Below are 25198 nucleotides of genomic sequence, written 5' to 3' on the forward strand. Positions count from 1 at the left end.
TGGTGGCTTGTTGTGCAGTTCCTTCTGCGGGAGCAGTTCCTTTTAGGATTGTTTCTAAGAGATTAAATGGCCCTTTAGTCTGAACAGGTTGTTCCTGCTGTATTTTTGCAACTTGTTTAACTGCTTGGATTAAGGACAAAAGTCCTTTTTCCCATTTGGAGTATCTTTGTTCTGTCTCTTTAAGTGCGGTTGAGCTGAATAATAAAGGTCTCTTTGGTCCCTCAGGGCCAGTTTGGAATAGATTACAGTAAGTACAGTGTTCAGCAAAACCCCGTTCTGCTGTAATAGGGTCGTGGGGGTGAACTGGCCCCAGTGATTGATAGGTTTTTAATTCTTGTATTAGGGTTTTTGACTGCCTTTTCATGTTCCGGGTTCCATTTCCATGGTTTTCCCTTGCATAAAAGTGAGTAGAGTGGGCAAGCAATGATAGAAAATCCAGGTACATGTTTTCTCCAGTACCCTAGAGTGCCCATAAATTGTTATAATTCTTTCCTAGATTGGGACATCTGCAATTCTATTTTACTTCGGGTGTCTGGTGGAATTGCTGCACTACCTGCATCCACCAAGTACCTAAAAATTTTACTTCTCTACTTGATCCCTGACATTTTTCAGGTGGAACTTCAACTTCTGCTTTGTGTAGTGCCTGCCACACTGCTGTTACCGCTTCCCCCACTTTTTTTGGAAGAGTTTTTTCCAGTCAGAATATCATGTATATATTGGTACAGTTTCACATCTTGAGGGAGTGAGACTGTAAAAGTTCGGCAAGTGCAGCATGAGCAATCGTAGGTGAATGTTTTTGTCCATGGGGAGTCTGTTAAAGGTATATTGTACGCCTTCCCAAGTTAAAGCAAATTTCTCTTTATCCTTTTCCTGTAAGGGGACCATAAAGAACATATCTTTCACATCTAGCGTTGCCATCCATGGCTGTGCAGCAGGGCTGTATTAGCATCCAGGCGCCCATAATCAAGTGGTAAATGCCACCTCCCATCTGGTTTCTGAACTGGCCAGACAGGTGAGTTATATGGGGAGTGGGTTCTGGACATAATTGTCATTTTTCCAAATCAGCTGTGACTTCAGAAATTCCAGTTTGTGCCGCAGCAGAAATCAGGTTTTGCGAGCCAGGGAGAACATGTGCCGTAGCCTCCTGATTTCTATTAGGGTTAAGGTCAACATTTGAACCACACACTGCTGTCCAGCAAGCCCCAGGTTCAGCTGTTCAAAACATTAAAACCCAAAGTATTTTCATTGTGATCTTTAACTGCAAAGCGAGTAGATGACATGCGCTTCTTGCCCGGGAGCCTTAAATTAACATTCATGGTTTGGCAAATAACACTTGCTCTGTTTACTCCGGTGACTTTAACTCTTTGCAGTCTGGGTCGTACACCCAGCTTCTTGGCATTCTGTTGTGTTAGTATTGAAATCTGCTCCTGTATCTATTGGAAATTTCACCAGGTGTTGTTGAGGACCAACTGGAATTAGAATGTTTCCTGCTTTAATGATGGGTCTAGCCTCATATTGAGAGGAATCTGAGGGGAACAAGGGGTCATCATTTCCCTCATCACAGTCATCAGGATCACCCCAAATGCTACCATCCCAATCCTCTGGGAACACTATTAGTTTCCTAATTTGCGTGGGCTTAGTGAGATGCGGGGCCTGCATGAGCATCATCTCAATTTTTTCTTCCAATTTTTGTGTTTTCTCTTTTTCTTCCTGCAACTGCTTCTGTAACTGTTCAATTTGCAGGAACAGTAATAACTCAACTGCCTTCCTGCCTTGTATTTCCTCTCTCAGATCTTGTCTCTTATACTTTTTCCTATCCTGACAGGAGGCTTCTAGGCAAGTGCCTAATATCTTACAAAGAATTCCTTTTCCTTTACCATTTTTAATATTTCCTCTAGCCACCTTTAGTTGTTCTTTCACAGCTTTCTGATAATGCCAATTTATCACGAGCCCATTCTGAGAATCTGGAACTCAGACTTATTCCATGCTTTTGTGAGTAATCAGTGATACTACTTGCCATCCTGCTGACTATGCCAATTTAGCACAAATCCTGATTTAGGATCCTATCGACTACACCAACTTGTCACAGATTTTACACAATTTTGAGGTAGCAGCTATTTAAGATTTATTAACACTATTATGGGAAATCACAAGATTAGATTGTATGATATCTACTTACACTCAGCTATCAGCCAATTAAAAAAATCTGTTAAAAAGTTGCAACTTAGTTAAAGATTTGAAAATGGCAAGGTTCACGTGAGACTTATGACAGAGTTTTCTAAATCAAATCACATACATAACTACACACGCAGAGGGATACAGATACAGACACAGAGGTTAACCTATGATCAGGATTTTTCTCTCTTTGCAAATTGTAGTGAATTACTCACTTTTTCCTTTGTCGGTGTTTGTCAACGGACGATCTTTGAACCCTTTTCCTTCATTAGCATCTATCAGCAGACGATCTTTGAATCCTCATGAAATCTACTGAGAGAGGTGTCCCAGCTCAGGAAGAGATAGTGGGTTGCAGTCCATTGCAATCCCAGAGAGCTCAAAGAGTCTCACAAAGGATCACTATTTACAGGATTGTGAAATTATTGACTTTGGTCAGGCTTTTGGGGTTTGTTTGTTTGTCGCCATTTGTGCCATAATTCTTGTCAGGTAATTCTGGTACCTTCCAGACTGGGCTATGATCCAGGCAGCAGGAGTTCCAGGTGTGGTTAGGGAGCGCCTGACCATCCCAACTCACTGCTCTTGTAACCAAGGGAAGAAAGTGCCAGGTCGTCCCAACTTGCTACACCTGTAACCAAGACAAGAACACAATGCTGGGATCACAAAGTGGCCCAGGGGGGCTGTGCCACCACAGTAGTGCCCTGGGAATCAGATTGACACCTGATATAATTACATTACAAGACAAAAATCAAGAGTAGGAATTCTCATGTTATCTTCATGACATATATCTTCAGTCCCTCTTTTTCATGTTTATAGTTACAAACTTTATCCCTCAAGAGACATGCCATAAAGCCGTCTCACTCGTCTTGTTGAGGGAAGCAGGTTAAGCCTGTTCTAGCTGTTTCCTGGGTGTGATGTATTACAGAAAGGTGAAGTCCTTCAAAGACCACTTCCTCAGAGATGGAAGAGCATATGTATTCCTAAATATGTCAGTGTCACTTAGGCGTCTCTGGCACTATAAAGGCACTACTCATTTTGTGACTGATTAATTCATATTATTTGAAATTGAACCCCTTTATAAGTAGACCTCTCAAGGAGTCACAGTGGATATTTTATGACCATTGTAAATGCCTCAAGACAGAATTTATAGTTATTTTTCAATACATAAAGATGTTTTGAATGTAGGCTAACAAGCTATTCCTAAAATAACTATTACAAAATGAGTGAAGACATTTTTGACTCTGTTGAAGAGGTTTGAATTCCTTACTCAGACGGAAAGAATTATCCTCTGAAAGAGCTGGAAATGTTCAGCAGCAAAACTGAGAAAGTGCCTCATAACCTCAAGGAAACAAGTGCCATGTACTCTTTGCTGTGCCTGTTTCTTGTTAAGAGACTAATGTCTCAAGATGGAGAGCTCTTTTTTTGGCTGTTTGAAGATTAAGATGCTGCACACTGTCATGCTGCACATAAAGCATTCCGGACCTGAAAGCTGCATCATTGACATGTCTTTATTATTTCTCTTTCTCTTAGATCCTGAACTGTATAAATTATCTTCTATCTAAAAGTTGGACAGATGCATCTGTAGAGCTGGAATGCTTTTCTGTAGTAGTATCAGATGGCATTTTGTCATATTAACATATAGAGGTGGACAGAAAAGGCTTTCTTCCCGAACAGTTCACCAGCACCTTTCTCCTTTGATTATTTCAATTTTGATCATTCAGACCTGTCGGGTGACTCAAACTCTATTTGAGTAGCCTCTAAGCTAAATTAGTTTGCCTCTTGCAACAGGCTGTGCAAAGTGCTGCAGTGGAGAGTTAGACCACGCTGCCTTCCCTTGTGATACTGAAATTTGGGAAAGGCCACGTGCATGTCTCCTCACCAGCAGGAAGCTTCTCCCTGGGGACTGACCTTAATGGGTTTGAGTGGTTTAAACTGTTTGAACTGCATGGTGACCTTCTTCCTTTACCATCTCTCAGTGACAATGGCCTTTCTAGTGACTGTTGTCTAAGCTGAAAGAGTTGATGAAATCCAGGCTCTCAAAGTTTGCCCAGACATCGCATTCATTAGTGGTCACTTTTAGACTTCGTCCAAAGTTTACAGCTAAAAGAGTCAGAATCTCACCTTAGCTCATCAGTCCATCCTCATTTCCCCTTTTCTTTCCCCATTCTCACCAAAATCTTACCCAACCCCAGATGACATAAAACTTAAAACTCTTCAGACATTGCACAGGCTGAAGGGTTTTTTTTTTAGAAAAACTGCAGTAATTTCAGCTCTCAGTTAAGGTTTTTATTGTATATGTGAAGAGCTTACAGAGGCAGTCTGTGTGTACCCAGAGGTTATCAGAATGTCTGTCTGGGTGTCAAACTAAATCTTAACTCCGTTGAGTCTCATATAAGTTTGTGTATGAAATATGAATTATTGATCCTTGAATTTCCAGATGTGGTTTGATGTCCTGATAGTTGGTTTGGAATTGGTGTAGATCATATGCTTATGTTTGTATGGTTGTCTTAAAGCTTTTTTTTATGTTGGACTCTCCTGCCTTCAGACTTCAGACAAGCGTGCAAATGTCCCTCTAGGGATGCGTTCTGCCCTAAGTTACTCCAGAAGGGGTTTTGGTGAACTTGGCAGTGTTAGGTTTATGGTTGGACTTGACCTGAAAGGTCTTTCCCAACCTAAATGTTCCTATGATTCTGTGATTCCTAACCTTACAGAAACTGTGGCTCTTTACAGTGTGTCAGCTCCACCATGGTTTCCGTGCCTCATCTTCCAGCAAAACTAACTGGGGTCCTGCTCAGCTGGGATTCAAATTTATCAAGAAAATGAGCGATAACAGATCTGTTATTCTCATGCCGTGGTAATGGTTATGGCACATGAGGTCCTGCTGTTGTATAACAGGGGCGGTTGTTGCAATTACAGTCTGTGTAAACAACTGGCCAGAACCACAGTTATCAGAGGAAAATTAGCTTTGAGAAGCAATTCAGACAGAAATAATTATCTTTCAACAGAGGAGCACCTTCTAGTGGTACTGAATGAATATTGCAGCTACTTAAACAGTTATTTTCTCTAAATAAGATGCAAATATGCTGGACGAAGAATAGTAATGAGTATTTCTGTACACTATTTTTATGATTAAATTGATAATTCATTTAAAAACAAAGGAAAAAACAAACTTGAGTAGAGAAAGCATATATTTGGAAAAATTAAAACAATTTTCAATTACCCTGCCAACCTATTTGCTTACTAGCTTACTAGCTTTTTATGCACTTACCGTGAAATAGTATTTTTATGTGTTCTACTGGGGAACCTACTCACCCTTTGGCTATTTTTAGTAATTAAAAATTTAGGTTCGTTATATATCTGATTTAGCACCGAAGGAAATTTGCTATGGAACTGTAATTTTTTCCAAAGTTTCACTGATTGTTAACACAGTTTCTCTATCCAGTGTATTTCTAGTAAAAATATTTTTCTCAACATAGTATTTGCCATGCTTACTTGTGCAAATAACAAAGTATCAAATGATTTAAAATTCATTTTTTCCAGAGTTACTACTAAAAGCAGTGGCTATGGTGGTTTAACTGATATTGTGGATTTCTACTCTTTCAATTTGTATGTAGTAAATAATCCTTTTTGGACACCGTTACATAGTGTACATAATACAAATGAATGATGTGCTATTTCTAGAAAGGCAAATTCAGATTAATAAGCAATGCTTAATATTATGTCATTGCAGGAGATCTGTGCATTAATAGAAGCTATCTGTATGAAACAGATATCCATACTTAGATTTTCATGGGACTCCTCTGAATTTTACCACTGCGTGAAAAAGTGTCAAATACAAAAAGTCTCCAGTGGTTAAAGTGCAGGTGGTTAAAAGAAGACATAACTATAGTTCTGCTTTTTAATTCTGTAAACATAATCCTGCGTTATCAAAGTAGGGAAGTTGACCTTTTTATCCTGAAGAAGTTTTTCAGCATCTGGAAACCTCAGCCCAAAGTTGAAATAGGTCTTGCAAACCTTTTAACGAGTGAAAGCTCATTCCATATCACTTGTTTTGGTTCATTATGAAATAGATTTGTTGAAATAGCTAGTATTTTTGCATCCTCCATCCCATGGTAGGAGGGCAAAGGGGTGGTAACACAACTGGGAACAACCTGGGGCAAAGTTAAAGGAGTTGGGGTTTTGTCGACTGCTTCTGTAACAGTGGGCACAATATTCTGCAAACTATTGCAAGTGCCACACAGGCATTTGTTAGAAGTACGACTGCCTAACCCTAAGGCTCTTCTGAGTCTGGTAGAATAATCATCAGCTTTCCTGTGTAAGATCTATGCAGCCTCCAGCACATACTAATACTGATATAGGATTTTATTAACTGATTGTATCCCTTTTTGGTGCTCAGACAATTGTCTGTCCGGATGCATATACAGATGCTAGCTGAGAACAGCTTAGTTGGGTATATAGCTTAGGAAAGAGTAGTTTCCACCAAGGCTGAAAACGCTCAGGTCTGAGTGTGTACCCCCGTATTTCATTGTAGGCTAGAAAGCCGTCTTGCTTGTCACTGGAATATACTTCCTCTCGGGTCCACAACATCAATTCTGCACTTGTCTTGTGCATTGGAAACGCAAACACGCTCTGTAACCCCTGCAGTTCCTGTCTGTGCACTGTGAGATTTAGTCAGTGTCCAAAACAGACAGCATAATTGCAAATATTTATTGAAGACAAGAAATAAAACAAACCCCATGCTTAATCTGTACATACTGAGATTAAATCAGAGAGCTGTCTCTGGTCAAGGTTTCTTTTTTTCTGCATACTTTCTGCCTGTAATTAGAACTAGAGAGAGGGAACCTCCTCCAGTCATCCACTGAGCAGGTCTAGACAAACAAATGTACTCAGTTCTTGACCAGGAGGGAGTCTAGCTCGTTTTTTTAATTAAAATGAGCACTGTTTCACTTCCTTTGAGACAAATGCCTTTTGTTAGAACACCTGCTATCTCCTGTAATTGACTGACCAAGTGACTAATTTTTTGCCTTGAGGAAATGTAAATCTCTTTTTTCTCGTGCTCTCTGCCAGTCTTGGATGGCTCAGCATGCACGCTGAGTAGTGACCCTTACATTCCCTGCACTGAGTCCCAGAGACAGCGTTGCTTGCCTTAGTCACGTAGGAAATCTCTGTCAAAGCTCGTGGTCAAATCTAAATCTCTTTTGAGTTCCAGTTCAGCGCTGGGGTTAGTTGTGGGGTGGCTGTTTTCTGTCAACCTCCACTTCATGTGTTTGATAGAAAGGGGCATTGCTCATTCAAATCAGGCTAAAGATTTATTATGCATATTTGCTATTATTTAATTATATGAAACTATTTACATATAAACATATTCAGCTATGTTTATGTTTTTATGTTTATATTACGGTCAGATTTGCAATTTACTGTGCCACAATACTGCATTTTGGACCACTTACTGGAATGACCATTTGTAAACCTGTAGCTGCTCCTAGATGGATAATGACAAAATCTGCTTTGTTTTCTGACTCAAAAATGCTTTATAAATGTTTATTTTAAAAGACTGTGTGGTAGATAGATTGTAAGCAACTCTATTTATTGTTAAAAATAAGGTTGTGAATCAGCTTCAGTGCTGTTTCAGGAGAAAAGAACAGAGTATAGAAAAAAAAGAAATAATTATTTTGACATGTCGTTGCAGAGTATCACTAAACTGGCATTTGAAAAACAGAGATTACAGCACTGCCCTTCAGAGTTCAGCATCAGCATTTATGGGGTATAAATGCTGTTATGTTTCTTTTACCCAAGCGAAATTTGGCTTCCAGTGAATTCAAAGAAGGAAAATGTAGTTTCTGTAGGCACTACATGTAAGATGATGAAACATTGTAGCTCTAAAATTAAAAAAAGGAGGAGAATCATTAAATTACTTTTATAGATCTGGCAGTTAAAAAAACAAGTTTCTTAAAAATGCTAAAAATTCTTAAAAGATAAAGAGTGCAAAAAATATAATTAATCCTTGCATGCCTTCTAACCAACTTTTGTTATTCAGTCAGGACATCTAAAGAGAGAAGATTTTTTTCACGTTCATTTTATAACCTGCGATACAGTCTCATAGAATTAAAAACTCTACATCTCAAGAACAAATACGTTAGCATTTTCTATTGCTAACGCAGGGTTTTCAGTTGGTTCCCTACTAAAAAATGTTCTAAAACATTATAGGAAATCAATATCTATTTTTACAGGTTTCCTTTTAACTGCATCAGCACAATTGTCTAAACCTGAAGTAATAGCATCAGTAAGAGTGAAGTCCATAATTAAAATTATATGTTAAATCTGTATAATGGCAATTGACAGATGCAGAAAAATTGAGAATTAAGCCTGCCTACACACTGTAATTCTGGCACAGCTTTAAGTCTTCCTGTATTATCTGTGTTTTACAGCTTTTTCACATCAGCAGCTCGAGGTATTGCCTCTAGGTAATAGTAATGACATTAATGTAAATCAAAGAGGAAGATGCGGTGCCTTTATGAACCCCCTGCCACGTTTGGTAGAGAAGATGGCACTGACCGTTACCACCCTGCTCTCGGTTGCCTTTGGGTAATTCATTAAGAAAAGAAAATGTCAGCCCTTTCCTTGCAGCAGCAAAAGTCCATCTTCCTGTTCTTGTTTTTGTATTAAAAGGTGAATGTGCATCCTTATGAGCATTTGTATTTCTATTCTTTTTTCTTTGAGAAAGAGCAAGCAATCTTTAGAGACTCTGTGGCATTGCAGAGGAAGGCAGAGTGCTATACATTTCACCTGCATTTGCTCACCTGCAGTTTCTAGTTCAGACCAGGCCCTTGAGACCACCAAAATCAGGTGAGACAGGCTGCTCAAGAACCCTGATGGAAGGACGTCCGGCGACTGATGTCGGTCTTCCGACTGGTATCGGCTGGACTGGTGGGAAACCGGAGATCCTAGGGTGCCATTGCCCGAGCACATGATGTACCTTGTGAGGACATCACTTTCCTAGCTAGGTCAGTAACTGAGACCTTGACTATTATGGTTTGTGACATTATGCTGCATTTTACCTTAGACTGCAAAAGCTGAGGACTGTGGTGCTCCCTGATTAGGGTTCACCTTTCCCAGCCGGAGGAAGCCCCATCCATGCTGAGTCATGTGAAGAGGAAAGAATTGAGCTCGCAAGTGCTAAGTTGGGAGAAGACCTGAAAAGAGAGCTTGGGGGGGCTATAGAGGTGGTAGGTCCCTGCACGGGGGCCAGCACAGCCCATCCCCTATGACTGTGGGCTCCAGGCACAGCGTGGGGAGACTTGGCAGCCCTGAGACTCAAACGTTTCTCTGAGGCAGGGGCAGAGAAGCTACATATCCCTGCAAGGTGGATGGTGGACTTAGCCACATGACCTGCCTCTGCCGTGGTTCCTCCAGCTGTAGAATCAGTCTAGGCATATTTTTCCTTCTGCCTAAGAGCTTTGGCTTCCACCGATGAAAGCAGTGTACACAGGTGAAGTATTTTAACTGCTTTGTGGTACTGTTTGTCATAGCTTTTTGCCTAGTGAGGAGTTTCTGAGGCGCGGAAAAGGAAAACTTTGATATCAGAAAACATTAATTTATGTATATTGAAGACAAAACCAAACTTTTGGGAACCTTTTATTTTAAAAAGGTAAGCTTATCTCTTAATAAGTGTGAGAACTGCAGGTAGTTTATCTGTGAGATAAAAGCATTACAAATGGAGAACAGTGGATACATGAAGATGGTTTTCCTTAGAAAGCTGATTTGGGACATTTGTAGCAAAATTTACCGCTTCAGCTATGAGGTTTTTGTTTTAACAATTTTTTGCTTACAAAACAATGCTGAATTTACAGTAGTAAATGAGAAAGTTGTTTCTCTGACCACAGCTGAGCACATACATAAACAGCCAAATCTTTCAGGCCATAGTCTATTTTGTATTCATCTAGTATATTACAAAGATCTAGATATGGTACATGAAAGCTAGCCATACCTTGCAGTCAGTTTTGTAGGTTAATACATTATTACAACATTCAATAATGTGTTCAAACTCATTATTTCAGTTGAGCATTTAATTGGATACCATGTCATCAGATTTAATCCAAACAAAGATCTGTGAGAAACCAGTATTGCAACATACTTTCCATAGTAGATGTTGGCTTTGGCTCTTCGCTGTTTAGTTTATTGTTCATTTATTGTAGCAAAATGGAATAAACTAATTTATTTGTTTATGTCATTCTATCTGGAGCATATTATAATAAAACATTTTAGGAGTATGTATTTCCAAATAAAAGTATGACCGAGTAAATATGAACAGATGTCTTGTGCCTTTTAACTCTTATTTTGTAGAAAACCTTTGATTTCAGTCAGGACAACATTAGCGTTAGTTCAGCCTAGTTGAACAAAAATGCTTTAAAAAAAGTGTGTTTAATTGATTATAGAATCACTTATGAACAGGTAAAAAAAAGGCCTAGAAGCCTTGTCAGCTACTAGGGTGTATTCACAGCTAAGTATCATGAGGAACATGAATAGCTGAGGGTAAGAGAGGGAAGGATTTTTCATTAGTTTTCTGTCCTGAAGATGATTTTTAAAGATTACCCAGTGTCTTTGGACTCAGCCCAGCACAAGGCATGTTGTGCAAGATGCCCAGGCCAGGAGAACAGAGGACAGAGGCACTGTGGCACAGATACTTTTTGTAGGAATGTCCCCCATCCTTTTTTTTTCTTCTGTTCATTATTTGGGGTTGATTGGGAATAATCTTTTCAGAAGCTTAAGGGTTTTTTTGCTTTTCCTTCCCTTTCCTCTTATGTGTGCAGGTACCGTGGGACTTCTGTTATAGGTGACCTTATTGACAGAAAATTAATGAGCTTTATAGGATTGTGTAAACCATGTAGGATGGCACCCAGCTACAGGAACAGACATGGGGGCAAGGATTTGCTTTTGTAACACAGTTTATTCCATATTTTTCTTCCAGCGGGACACAAAAAGGAGCAATGCAGAAAAAACAGATTTTATTAGAGTTTCAGAGTCTAAACACTTTGTCCCTTGTTCTGCAGGGGATCCCAGAACAGCAAACTGCGGAGCTAGGATACCCACCTCACTCAGTCCTACGAAGTGAACTAGAGGCATCCCCAGCTTGCTCCCACCTGCCCCCAGCAAAGAGTTCAGAGCAGGGCTACCATCCGTGCTGCCTGTATCTCTCACTCATGTTCTTGGGGGTCAGGGAGGATCAAAGGATATGCAACAGAAATCAGTATTGTCTTGATACCTACTATTTCATGGCAATTTTTGTCTTCTGAGTTGGCTGAGATGTGGATCCTCCCCTGGAAAAGCAGGTCCCTGCTGTTCAGCTTCCCTGGTCAGTGGCACAGTGCAGTAGGCACTCCATGATACTCTCCCGGGCCCATGATGGCAGTTGCTGGCGTTGCTCCATCGTGTGTGCCCTGGACCATGCAGCTCTTTGGTAGGGTGATGCTGACAGAAAGTAAAAGGCGTGTCATTTTGCATCTTTCTATGTGAGTATACTGCATAGTTCAGTCACACCAAGAATATAAAGGTCATTCTTGTTCAGTTAAATGCATTTTATATTCTGATTACCTGACGAGAATGAAAGTTCTCCCTAGCTTTATTTTGAGTCAGGGTCTCACATTGACTTTAAAGCATTTCCTTACTGTTGCCTTATTTTTTCTTTTTACACACTGAAACACTGGGCAGAGAAACTCTAGACTTTGCTTGAGAGTCTCTGCTATCTGCATTAATGCTTCTTGCAAAAGGCATTGCACAGGAGTTGTGGAAGGATTATCTGTGAAGCTTTTTAGTTATTGTATTTGTCTTGAGCTCACTGGAGGTTTTCGATCCAATCTTTAATTGACATTTTTTATTTTATTCTTGCCAACTTTGAGTACTTGTGAGCAGAAGCTGCGTTTATAGGTGTTATAAAGGTAGGACTTCAAGAGGAAACAATTGCAATTTTTCCAAAATCAGGAAGTGACTTTAATGTTTTTCATAATTTCTTCTGAGTTAAATGCTTCTTTCCTCATTAACAACAAAAGATCTTTCTAATGATACTTGCTTAATACGTAATAGTAACATTAACGTCTATATAGTAGATACTATGCAGTGAGAATAAAATGATCTGTCTGAACAGAAAAGCAACTATTTTGCTATTAAAAATCTCTAGAAAATTTAGAGAAGCTGCTGATGTAAGTCCTTGTTGTCTCTCCTGAAAAAGCTCACATATTCGAAGTCCTGGCAGGTACAACCTGAGAATCTCTGCTTCCCAGAGGTGTGAAGTTATTTTTTTCTAGCCCAGGACTGTAGTGAGTTTTCATGTTTAATTTTGTGTCTAGAAAAGCGTATTTGGATTTCACATTGGATTTTCCCCAGCCTGATTGCAGACAAAATAACTTGCTGAAAAGCAGTACTGAGGTGGAGAAGGGCTAAAAAAAACAGTGTATTTGTACCTTTAAAGATAGATTGAAAGATAAAAATGGCAAGTGTTTGATTTTGGAAATAGCTTGCTGTTTACAATCTTGGGTGCAATCTGGTGGGAGCAATAAACTCATTCAGCCCAGAGCTTCACACTAATCTCTCCTGTTCTATCTTTTTTCATGCTGAGAGCACCTCTGTCACTAAATGGCATTGACATTGTTTCTGTATCAGTCTGAGAAGTAAGTGTATATTATAGTAGGTAATTGCCGATGGGTGCCCATTCATGGATTAAAAAGCTCTCTGTCTTAAGGTAGCCAATGCATTGTTAATAACCCTGTCGTGTTTCCAATAGACAATTCATGTGTAAAAAAAAAAAAAAAAAAAAAAAAAAAGTTACTATTTTTCTTTTAAAATAAGAGAAATTGAAAGATTAAGAAATTATCAAAGGAAAAAACCAGCACTTACAATGAGGAGTGTACATAACTCTCCTGCACAGAATATAGGTATGCAACTTTGCTACGAGATCCTGTGAGTTTTCTACTACCTCCAAAGACATGTAAAGAGTTTCGGATTATCAGGACCTCATTCTTCATTTCATGTCACAACAGACAATTTAAAAACCATTATTCTAGATGTTATATGTATTTACTCAACACAATTGAAAGATACATCGAGAAAGATTTAATACCATTGTAGAATAGAATTATTTTCACATAGAGACATGTGAGGACAAAATCATATTAAAGCTCTGGAAATTAAAGAGTTAAGATACGGTACAAAGTATACTACAAAGTACTTTGTCATTAGTAACTTCTGAAAATAAAGTTAACATGCTCACTGATACATGGACTTTTATAATTAACAAGGTAGCATGTGGGACTTGGCAAGAAAACAGGTCAGCAGGTGGTTGATAATGGAACATGATCATTTTGCTTATACTATGAGTTGAAAGAACATATATTTAATGGCTTTTGAAGGTGGCTGTTCTGATGACTATATATTGGGCTGTTTTATTGATTAAAATGCACTGTGATGCTAAGACCCTAGATGAACAGGAGAAGAAGCACCCCTGTGTAGCAGCATCTCTTACTCTTCTTGCAGCTCGGCCACCTCTGTATTTCAGAACTTTTCCTGTGCATGCTTCTCCCTATTGATGAGTTCAGAGTTCATGCAAGAACCGTACACTACCCTGAAGCAGAACACATATGAGAAACAGCTGTAATTGCCCGGGGTTTGGGGGACACTGGTGTGCCCTGCCGATCGGTCCCTAACCCTAACCCTGCCGATCGATTTGGAACCCCTGCTGCCTGGGGCAAGACTTAACAAAGCTCTTCAATCAGTGCTCGTTTGCTTCATGAGCAGATTCACTGTGGCTCTGACTGTCCTCAGGGACTTTATCTTACTATTTATTTTTTGTTTGTTTGTTTTTGGAAATGTGCTGCACTTACCTGGGTTAATGAGGTTCCACTGGCAGTGTCAGTGGAACTCTAGTGCAAGCAGAATTAAAATGAAGTACTTGTAGAAAGCCTCTCTGCAAATGCTCGAGAAGTTGAGCTGTAAGCATCATGATTGTTATTAATCGCACAGTCCAATCAGAGCAGCACTTACAAACAGATGAAAAAATAATTAACAGAAACTATAAGAAGGCTCCTCAACACTGTGTGCTCTTAATCTTACTGTATTTTTCTGGCCAAGAATTAAAATAGCTACTTAGAGCTTTTCTTCATTGTTCATGCCATGTTGCATGTACATACAGGTAAGTAGTGCTATTTCACAGTAAACTAAGGTATATTTATGCCAAGAATATTTAAAACACCAATTCTGTAAAGCTAGGGATTGCTAGTGTTTCTTTTCTAGTTGACATACAGATTAAGTTTGACTCTGCACTGCTGTGTATTTTTGCTTACTCAAGAGATTGCTGTACAATACAGGAGACCAAATTTTAAATGGGTCTGATGACACAAAGCCAAATGGGCAGAGAGATGCATGTCTTTGTAAACTGATGTTTAAGTCATTGTTCTTGGGGACAGAGTAATGTCCCTTACCCTTCCTGTCAGGCAACAGCAGCACTGGCATTTGGGATGACATTTTATAGTTTTAATTGTTTGATAGAATGTCTTATTTGCTACTGTAAAAATGATTGGGTCAAGGCAGCTGTTGGTACTGCAGATGATCTCTGTGACTTTATAAATGGCACTTAATGTGCTCATGTTCCCACAGGATGATTGGCAATTAATTCTATAAATGAGTATCACCATCATCATAACGTGATAAGGTATGAAAGAAACAGCAAATACAATCATAGTGGCTGAAATCAGTAGCAGAGGTCTAACAAGTCTGTTCTTTCTTTGCTGACGTTTACTGAGTTGTAGTAATGCTTTGAGAGTCAACATATAGCATGTGAAGATGACTGTGACTGGAATTAGGAATCTCAATACAATCTTGGAGAGTGTGAATGGCACTGCAAACTGTAAAGGTCCTTCAGTGACATCCAGGAAATCTGTGCTGTCATGTTGTCTTCCGGCTGCAACTGTGTAGTAGATCTCCGGCATCGATGCGATCACTATGAAGATCCATACTGCGATGGTACAAAACATGGCCTTTCCTTTGTCCCACCATGTTAATGAAGTGATAGGATGGACAGCACCTACGTATCTGTCAAAACTGATGAGTGTCAGGAAATAAACACTTCCATAGATATTAATACTAAAAAATAGTCTTATGATCTGATAAAATGTTTCACTGGAATAGACAGCTAACTTCTGGAGACTGTAATATACCGAAAAAGGTGCCATGAGAGTCCAACTAAAGTCACACAGTGCCAAATTAAATAGAAATATAGTGTTAGTAGTCCATGTCTTCATACAGTACACATAATGTCGTAGTGCAAGTATATTGCCAAGAAATCCTGCTAGTAAAGTGAAAAGGCAAACCAGAATCAGCAAATAACAGTACCACTCCAGCTTGGGATTTTTGTTGCAAATTAAAATAGTGCATGTACCATTCATCGTCTTTCCATGGAGTATGCCTGAAGGGAAAAGAGAGACCAACAGCTTTTAAAATAAAAACTGAATTAGATGTATTGAATTTAAAATTCAAAACTTTTATGTTAAATCCAGTATGTCTGAACTGTCAAAAGAACTCAGAATATGCTATGATGTACAAGCTCTCCTTTATCTGAAAAAAATGTAAATTCCAAGCAGGTAGCACTTAAAGCTTACTCTACAGCAACACCAGCACAGGCAGATCTTCATGAATTTTTATCCAAAACTGTAGTATTTAGCGTAGCGTACAATAGATGAGAGAAAAAAAGCATGCACCCTCGGTAACAGCAGCATCCCCTTGGCCACTAAGGTATCTGTGTCTGGCTTTGGAAGAAGCAGAGGAGAGGACAGCAATTGCCCGTGCTCATTCCATCCTTGCATCCATACTGCCTTGGGTAACCCTCCTGGGCCTAGGGGCAGGAGTAATGTGGGCAGCCGTGCAGAGGGCTGTGACAGAGATCCAGAAGACAACATCAAAGCAAATCCTGCTTGTGCTGATGGCCACACCAACCTTTCCATCTAAAGTGCTGAACAAACTACTTTTTTTTTTTTTTAAACATACTTCTGTAAATGAATGTCTCAGGCCAAAACATTGTGCTTATGGTAGAGTTAGAGAGAAATCATTTTGTCTCACTCTGTGGCCCAGTTTGTATCAATGCCCATTAGGGAATATCTGGAATGTAGATCTGCAGTGTGTTTTTCAAAGCAAGATTTTTATGCTTGTAAAGTCTTATGTTTAATCCCAATGATTTTGCACTCCTAATAAAAATAAAATAAAGGCTGAATATTCTGCTAGAATGAGCTGTCACCAATTGCAGTATGTCATGTTTCTAGAACCTCTCTCCAAATGATGCAGCAGATGCCAAACTGCAAGGTCTGTCCAAGTAGGAGCTTTCTATGAGGGTCATCCAAGTAGCCATTTATAGATCAGAGTCCACTACAATGCTTGATAGGATGACAGGATCAATTTTTACTCAGTACGAAGCACACTTGGAATGGAAGGACTTTTTCAAAATATTATTGATTCCTTGAAAACTTTCAAACAGCTTCAACCATTAAGCTGATAGTAGTGGGGTTTTTTTTCAAACCTAAAGTTTTGCTTTCATGTCTACCTTAATGCAAAATGACTTTTCCAAAGACATAGGTCAGAACACAACAAACATGAGCTACAGTGAAGACCTGCTAAACAAATACTGCATTATCGTGCTTTGAAAATTTATGCTTCACCCAGACAGTGAACTGACAAAAAGCTAGTTCAATCTGTATGGAATGAAATTAAGAAGGAAAGTTGTTTCTCTAGAAGCTCAGCAACAGCAGCAGTCAAATGACTTTCCAGAAAGTGAATATGGATAGAAAGCCATCTGTTCTACTCCCAGTGTATTTCACAGGTGGGGAATGTTTGCTCTCAAAATGTACTTTGTTTAGTATTGAAGCACTGTACTTTAACCTGGGGTAGCTGTACTCTTTCTCTTTCCCTGCTTTTCTCCATAGCCTTTGTGAAATCAAACTTAGTGTAATTTTTTCTTCACCTGAAGTTCATAAGATGTCCCTGTAAATTCTTTAAATGGTAGCCACTGTAACAGATACAATATGGTTGATTAACTCTTACAGTGTGTTCAATTAAAAGGGCTTTGAATATGTATAAGAAAGTTACATTTTCCTAAAATCATCTTGGTTAGAGGTCATGTGTGATTTGAGTTAAATTGTATTTCCTACCTCTCTGCCTTCCTTTTCAATTAATACAAATGAAGGCACTAAACACTTGATTCCAGGTTGTGTTGGCAGTATAAATAAGGCCTAAACTGGCTACAAACATCACAGCCATAGCTGCATGAGGGAATTGTAATATCAAGTTCCTGATCTCATCAAGCTCCTGGAAAAGGACCACAGGTAGGTCTAAATGGAGGGAGGCAGACAGTCGTGCCACCTGCTCCACTTTGCTGTAAGTTGGCTGGATAAAGCCTCGATGGGTAGCCTTGTACCTGCATTAGGGCAATTACATACCTGAATTAGTAAATCCCCTATTGTCTTCATCACCTTGAGTTCATTGGGCTGCACCCAGAGTTGAGCTACATGAAGTTAGTTATGTGGCCAGGGGCTGGAACTGCACAGCTGGGTAAGGTGCATCTGGAGCTGAGAGAGTCATTAGAAAATACGTTTGCATAGGCATTTCCCATGTGTCTACCTTGGGATTTATATTTGGAATTTGTAAAATATTCTTACTGTCTGCTATTAATTCTTTGTGTTATAGCAGAGCTTAGAGGCCATAACCAAGGCTAGATTCTTGAATCAGGGCGCTTTGCAGTTGGTGTGAGCAACTTACAGGGCGGACACAGGGACACGGGTGCAGACATAAAAAGCACCTTTCCTGAGGTAACATAATACACAAGAGAAGAACACAAGGGGTTCGACCCCCAGCTTAGTGCTATAACCAGAACTCCTGGTCTTCCATCAGAAGGATTTGAAGACTTCTACAATCAGGATCCAGTTTCACTGCATGTGAGTAGACATAGTCAGCATGCCCTGCCATATCCTGAGGCCACTGGAGTTACCCTGATGTCCAGTACATCTGTGTATGTGCTGTAATAATCTTCAGAAGTGACATGTTTTTTATATCAGACAACAGCAATTTTTCTGTCTACCATCTTACTCAAGCTACAGGATGTGACTAGATCATCTTCACAGTTCAAGTCCAAAATTTTGCATCTGTAGTTTAAGAAAACTGTTTCTGAACATTGCTGTGTTCACTGCTAAGTCCATGTATTCTTAAAGGCAGCCAACACACATACACACATCTTAGTGACAGAATGAGCAACAGCACCACGACATTTTACTGTGACAGATGAGGAGTTGCATATGGTGTTAGTGCTGACTAAGAACTGACTTGCCAGACTTTGTTGAAAGTAGAATTGGGCTTTCAAGGCTAAAAAATACTTCCAATTTATTGAGATTAATTTTTCAGCTGAATGGTTTCGGCCATTGATGGAGATGGCCATGAACACTAAATGGACAAAAAAAGCAATCACATGATGGGGCATCCAAAATTAAAGGAATACCTCTGGTTTGATTAAGGGCTTAATATTAGAATACTACACATATGCCCAGGAAAGAGTTAAAGATTATGGGCTCCATCACTCATAATCAAGACAAGAAAGCATGCTAAATTAATGGGTAAGAATTTTATGTTTCTCTTGTAAAGCAGCAGTCTAATGAATCCAACCATCTTATGGGCTGTGGATCTAAAGATACTAGAAAAGTTTTAATTTTTAAAAAAGTGATCTGTTTGATTGATTCAGTTTTTGTATCTGCTTATTGGGTTGTCTCTGGACTTGAAAGAAATAACGGCTTAGATCTGTGACTCTCTGACAATTACTATCTACAAGCTCCTCTGTCCCCAGCAGCATCTGCACACTGTTATAGAAAGTCAAGAGGGTTTCAGTGATGACCTGATTTACTGCCTGGTTTGTTGCAGGGCCCTAAATCCTGAAGTCTCACTTCCATGTGTTTCCCTTGCATCCGTGATGTGGCCTCCAAAGTCTTGGAGTAGATAGAAGACCTTGTTTCAGTAAAAAATAACTTTTTTAGAAAACTTCTTTTAGAGCTAAGAAACATTATGTCACTGAAAAGAATCTTGATTTGTATATATAGTGAATTGTAGCTCACAGTTTATCACTGGTAGTCATTCATATGGCTTTTAACTTGTATATGCAAAGTTCCATTAGATTTAGCATGTTTATTTAAAAAATATCTAATTTTGCATGTGTAAATATATCCTAGGAACCATATTCTTCCCTGTCATACCTGTGGGTTTTTTGACATTTTAACGGGGTCATAATAAGAGATTAATTTGGCCTGAAGTAAAAAAAAAAAAAAAAGATTAAGCTGAGTTAGCAGCTTATTTTATGTAATTTTATTCCTTATCTACTCTCTTTGCCCCTTGCTCTGTTTTTCTTGTTATTCTTTATAGTAGAAGTCTTGATTTTACATCAACTGGTTTATTTCCTGGGATTACTCTGAGAATTTTGTTTGCCTGTTTGCAACTGTATTTGAATCTAGTACAAATCTATTCCAGTCACCAAATAGGTTTTCCACATTTCTGACTATTCATACACCGATATATTTCTGTTACTCTCAAAGCGTACCCTTTTGGCTCATCTTATCAAATTAATAAAGCATTTTACACAAGTCGTAGATTTTGTTATAAAAATATCAATCATTAGTTGCAATTTTTACTTTAACATCTCACCTGTTAGGTATTCATCTCATGCATTCCCTTTTTAAGTTCAAATGAATTGATATGAAAGGATATAATGCAATGTGAGTGTTAAGTGGAACATTTCACATATTTTAGTTCAACTGCATCTAGCATATTACACATACTAGTACGATGGGAACAATAAGTAATATACAGCAGTATTTGTATGCAATTAGGTAAGTAGATTGTGCTAATATCCAATTCCCTTCTTAATGACTCAATCTACATTGTGATTAAGCTACTATTTCTTTCGTAAAAAACAATGTTCATGTCCTTAAATGAAGTCCTATATGGCAAACATAAGCTACAGTAGAAGGATAGTTAAGGTGTGAGAATTTGCCTGCCAAAGACACTATTTGTGAAAAAGTACTTTAAAAAATATGAAATTTATATGTATGTGTAGGTATCAATCAGTGCGTAATAGCTAAATAGGGCAAATTATATTGCTTTGGAGAATACAGGTGCAATTAATAAATCTTCCTCTTACCTGTTTTAGAAAGGTTGGAATTACCTATTTTACAGAAGTCTAGATTCCCAGCTGTGCTTTTCCTCTCCATTAATCTGGACCTTCTAAAATCACAAGTCTATTTTTCAAGTATTGTTTTTAATCCAAGGTTTCGGTAATATTCCATATGCAATGGCAGCTCTTCAGAGATCAGATGTCAAACTGCAAGGAAGATATCTTTTACCATTAAGCCCCTCCTCTCAGTAAGTCAGGATGAATTGCTATTGCCATAGCAGCCTCTGCTTGATTTTTAGGGAAGGACAGATTTATTGCACATCCCCATCTAGACAGGCCTGGGGGTGTCATTGTTTCCAGCAGTGAAAGAGAAGAAGATTGTACAGGGGCTTAGGACATGTATGTGTTTGTTCGCACTGTCCCTTTCTTCTCCCTTCCTCACTGCCAGAATCCTTGTTATTGCTGCCCTGCTACTGGACTGGTCCATGGACCTATGTTGCTCTCGCTCCGTCACAGAGCTTGGTTCACCCCACCAAGCTACCTATCATTTCTACTGTCCCACAGTTCCTACCTCGTTGCAAAATCCCACCCCAGTCAGATAACTCCCATCCTCCAACTCTGCTTACTGCAGAGCTCAAATCCTACTTACCACTTCAGCCCATAGCCCAGGTCTGCTCTAGGTCCTCCTGTCTTCCTGCTCCAAATCTGCATCTCCAGTCTTCAGCAGCACGCACCAGTCCTGGGATCTTCCTGTTTCATTTCCTGAACAAACACATCATATTTCTTACTAATTTCCCCACATTATAGCTTCACCATGTGTCCAGCCCTAATCCATGCCGAAACTAGACTTTTCATCTCGCAGGTCTCCCTTCCCCAACCACTCTCCTGAGTATTTTATTGGTCCCAACCTAATCCCATCTCCTCACAAGCCTATGCCAGAGCATTAGAGGGTCTGTTTCCTTTCTTCCAGCCTAGAGTGTCCATTTCTCCATCTACAGTTACCAAAGCTTCATACCCTCAAGTCCATCCAGGTCCATTCAAGAGGTCTGGCTTCCTAATTAAGATGTCACATTTCCCAACCCTTTCCACTCTCACTGTTACCTTCTCTTCACCAAGCTGTACTGGAAGCTTAGCACCTTAGTTCCATCAAGGTTTCTACCCTAGATTTTGCAGTTCAACAACAGCTCCCAGAGACTGCCTCCATCCCAGACCATTCCACTTCTCAATTGTTATATCACCTCTCTTGATACTTCTTGTCTAGCTCCTCATCTTCCTTCTGTTTTCCCTATTGTGACATCTTCTAATACCTGACTGCATTATCTCCTCATTAGAAGCTGTCCTTCATCTTACTGCTTGAATTATCAGTTGTCTTCCTTACCCCTCTTGGCTTCTGCTGTGGTACTCTCTGCCTTGCAAAAGCAAATTCTCATTTCTTGCACTGGTGAGGTTTTCAATACCCCAAACAATCGAAGAAAATGTTAAAAATTCACCTGGTTTTAGAAAAGAAATATTCTATCTGGAAGAAAGATAGACCATCTATGGTAACCCATGATAAAACAATGATACTCTGTTAGTTATAGGGGAATGCAAGTATGAAAGATGGTGAGCTACACAAACTATCTACTAAAATCAGTAGACATTAGAGGAGAGCTACTAGAGGACAGAGATGTGAATACAAAAGGAGATCAAGATGTCAAGAACAGTATGAACAAGTGGAATGAGGTGCGTGACACTCACCCAGGTGAGGAAGAACTAGTATGGCTGAGCTTTAATAAGAAAGTGGTCATTAGAAATTCTGGTAAGAACAGCTCAAGGGACTGTACCAGACTTGTAGAGGTCCAGGAGAAAAAAAACTCCAGACAGTGAATAAACAGTGTGCCTAAAAAGTTTAGAGATGAAAGACAAAGAGTTGATAGGATATTCGTGCAGAAGCAAGCACAGAAGATAATACGATGCTAAAAGCCAGCAGATATGTTTCTTTTAGGAAAGGAGAGGGCTGGACAAGACTGAGAGATTCAGAAGAGGAAAAGAGGGATAAGAGTAGAGCTAAAGAAGATCTGGAAATTGGATATAAGGAAATTGTATGGTCAGGTGAAAAGGATAAAGGGCTACAGGAAACAAAGAGGTGAGAAACTCCTGTGTTTATGATAATGGAGAATAACAAAGAGAAAAAGGTAAGAGAAGAAGACAGAGAAGGAAAGCTAGTCCAAGAAAAATATATTCTTGAAGAAAACGTGACCAAAGTTTCACCTATCACCAAAAGTGAGAGTAATAAGAGCTTATTTTTCAAGTGCCAAGACATACCAGTATGCTTTGAAAAAGGCATTCTCTGCAAAATAAAGTCCAACACATCACACAATTAAAGTGCTTAGGTCTAAGAAAAGCACACAGCACAAGATTCTACACAGACTCATAATCTGATTTCCTAATGAAATAAGGGTAGCACATAATGTATGTCAGGGGACATACGTCTACTTCAAGTATTTCACACAAGAAAAGCTTTCTTAGACATGAAAAGGAAAATGATGTACAAGTCAGTAACCTTTTTTAGCATTTGAATTAAATTGTAATGGTCTCTGATAATTCTCAGCATCTCTTAAAAATACTGTTATTAGTTATTGTTGCATTCTTTTTTTTTTCCTTCGCACTTCATATTCAGTGTGTAACATTTGAAAATAGGATACAGAAAAGATGTGCATAAGGAACTGAGATTTTTCTGTATTCATGAATGGTGAAAAAAACATTAAGACTGTAGGAGCTTATTTTGTAGTATTGCAGTGAGGCATTATAACTCAGCATTTGACAAATTTTAGTTTAGTAAACTACTTTGTAGTTGATCAGGCTTTCTGATATTACCTTAATAGTAAAAATGACCACTGTAGCAATTATATTGCTCTTAAACCTGTTAAATATTATCTGTTGGTACAAAGCGCTTTTGAAATCCCGTCTGAGGTGTTTAGGAGTTGTTCAGACCTCCACCTCAGTGATTCTGATTGTATCAGTTTTTCATCAGTTTGTGGGAAGCAACCTTGTAATTTTGTAGGAATAATATCTGTTCGTGCTGAACTACAGAAGAGTAGTTTGGCTGCATGATACTACATCTGCCCTCCTCACACACAGTGGAGTACTTGGATATGAGAAGAAATACAGTTTAGTACTCTATTTTGGTTTTGTAATCATGTAAACATGTATTTACTGACTGACTAAAATATGCTTTCTCATAATATTCATACCACAGGTCAGTTGCTCCGTCTGAAAATGTTTCGAGAGGACCACGGGTCTTGGATGACGATGTTCTTCAGTACCATCCTCTTCCTCTTCATTTTTTCTCACATTTATAATCTGTTCCTCATTATGGCAGGGAATATGAGGTGAGTTACAGAGTTTCTTTTTGTCTCTTTTTGCTCTAGAGTGTATTCTACTGGAAACTTTTAATATGATGCTGCTTTACAGTGAACAAGAGCTTACCAAAATGTAAACATAATAGTATTCACTATCTTTTTTATATTCCTCTTCTTTCTGAATTTAGGTAGAATAGTAATTGGTTAATTGGCCAAGAGGATTAAAGTATCAGTTATAAAAAGTGGGGTCCTAGCCTAATGATAGCAACTGTTCCATCAGGGTATTAATGAATATTATATCTATTTTTTAATTTAAAATTATAGCTCAACAAATTTGATTTGAAGTTAGGGCTGAGTAGTTTAAAAGTATAAGCATCACTATTATGCATACTCAGGAAATTAAAAGTTAAAAGAAATTGAAACATCTAAACTTGAGGAACCTCACACTCAAACCACAAACATGAAATATGTAGTATAATGCTGTTTTGGTTATGTACAATAATATTTGCTGATCCAGTTTGTTAAAAATATTCTTAAAAATCTATTTTTTTTCCCCATAAGTTGCTTTGACAAGCCAAAGTTATGGTTGGCTGAGGGATGAACAGCTATCTTTTTATTATGTCTTAATGTATTTTAAATGGAGCTTTTTATATTAATTTTCTGGTTTAAGAAGACTTACTTTCTCCTATTATCTTAAAATTAACACCACTTTCACATGTTGATCTTCCAGAGAAAACCTACATTGTTAGTTACCTAATACATACAAAATGAGTCCATTGGACAAAAATACAGAGTCATGTTGTTTATCAAAGGCAAGATAGCATCTGAAGAGTTTCTAGCAAGGAATAAGAAACCCAATGTATATATGAGTTGAAGAACAATGCAAATAATTGAATGACTTCTTCTTAGCAGAATATCAGATCCATACCAACAGAGTCTGATGAAGAGTTAGTTAATTGGCCCTGGTGTGGTGTGTTACAAATCTTAAGTGTGTCAACAAAAATATGCAGGTTATAAAGTCCTGTTAACAACGTGACATAAACCAAATGTGAGTAGGAGTCAGACTGGGTGGCAGTGAATGAATGTAAGCGCAGACCAGCTGGGCTAATCATGAAATTGTGACATGAAGACTAAATGTATTGATTCGAGCAAGGCAGGTAAAGCAGCAGAATCACGGAGTGTTTTAGGAAATGATCACGGTAATGATGTGGTAAATATGAATAGGTGCCCAATAAGAGGCAGAATAATCATCCCTGAAATGAGGAGGGTGGGAGCATTGCAGATTTCTGGCTTCCTTAGTTACATAGTCATACTATTATTGGTGTTAAGATTTATATTTGGCATTTCTAATGCTCCATAAACTATAACTAGCTGTTAGACAAAGCATTAATGGTTTTGAAAGCTTGACTCATGTCTAGAAATCAGAGTTCATCTGTCCTTGTCAACATTCCTGCTCCCCATATCTGTTACAAGCTTCCATTAGCTGCACTGAAGAGATTGC

General features: G+C 38.7%; 2 protein-coding genes across 2 annotated transcripts in view; one reads left to right on the forward strand and one right to left on the reverse strand.

Moving 5' to 3' along the window:
- TMEM117 (transmembrane protein 117) overlaps positions 1–25198 on the forward strand; it is a 226433-nt gene that overhangs the window by 16719 nt on the left and 184516 nt on the right. The window contains exon 3 of the mRNA XM_054839684.1: positions 23595–23727. Within this exon, the coding sequence (XP_054695659.1) occupies positions 23595–23727 (133 nt within the window). The remainder of the gene's footprint in view (positions 1–23594; positions 23728–25198) is intronic.
- LOC129211912 (P2Y purinoceptor 1-like) lies at positions 14604–20453 on the reverse strand. Its single transcript, XM_054839701.1, has 2 exons — positions 20384–20453; positions 14604–15625 (listed from the first exon to the last, which is right to left on the reverse strand). The coding sequence occupies exons 1-2, from the start codon at positions 20451–20453 to the stop codon at positions 14604–14606; spliced, it is 1092 nt and encodes a 363-aa protein (XP_054695676.1).

This window comes from Grus americana, chromosome 1 (genome assembly GCF_028858705.1).
Source record: "Grus americana isolate bGruAme1 chromosome 1, bGruAme1.mat, whole genome shotgun sequence".
Lineage (NCBI taxonomy): Eukaryota > Metazoa > Chordata > Aves > Gruiformes > Gruidae > Grus > Grus americana.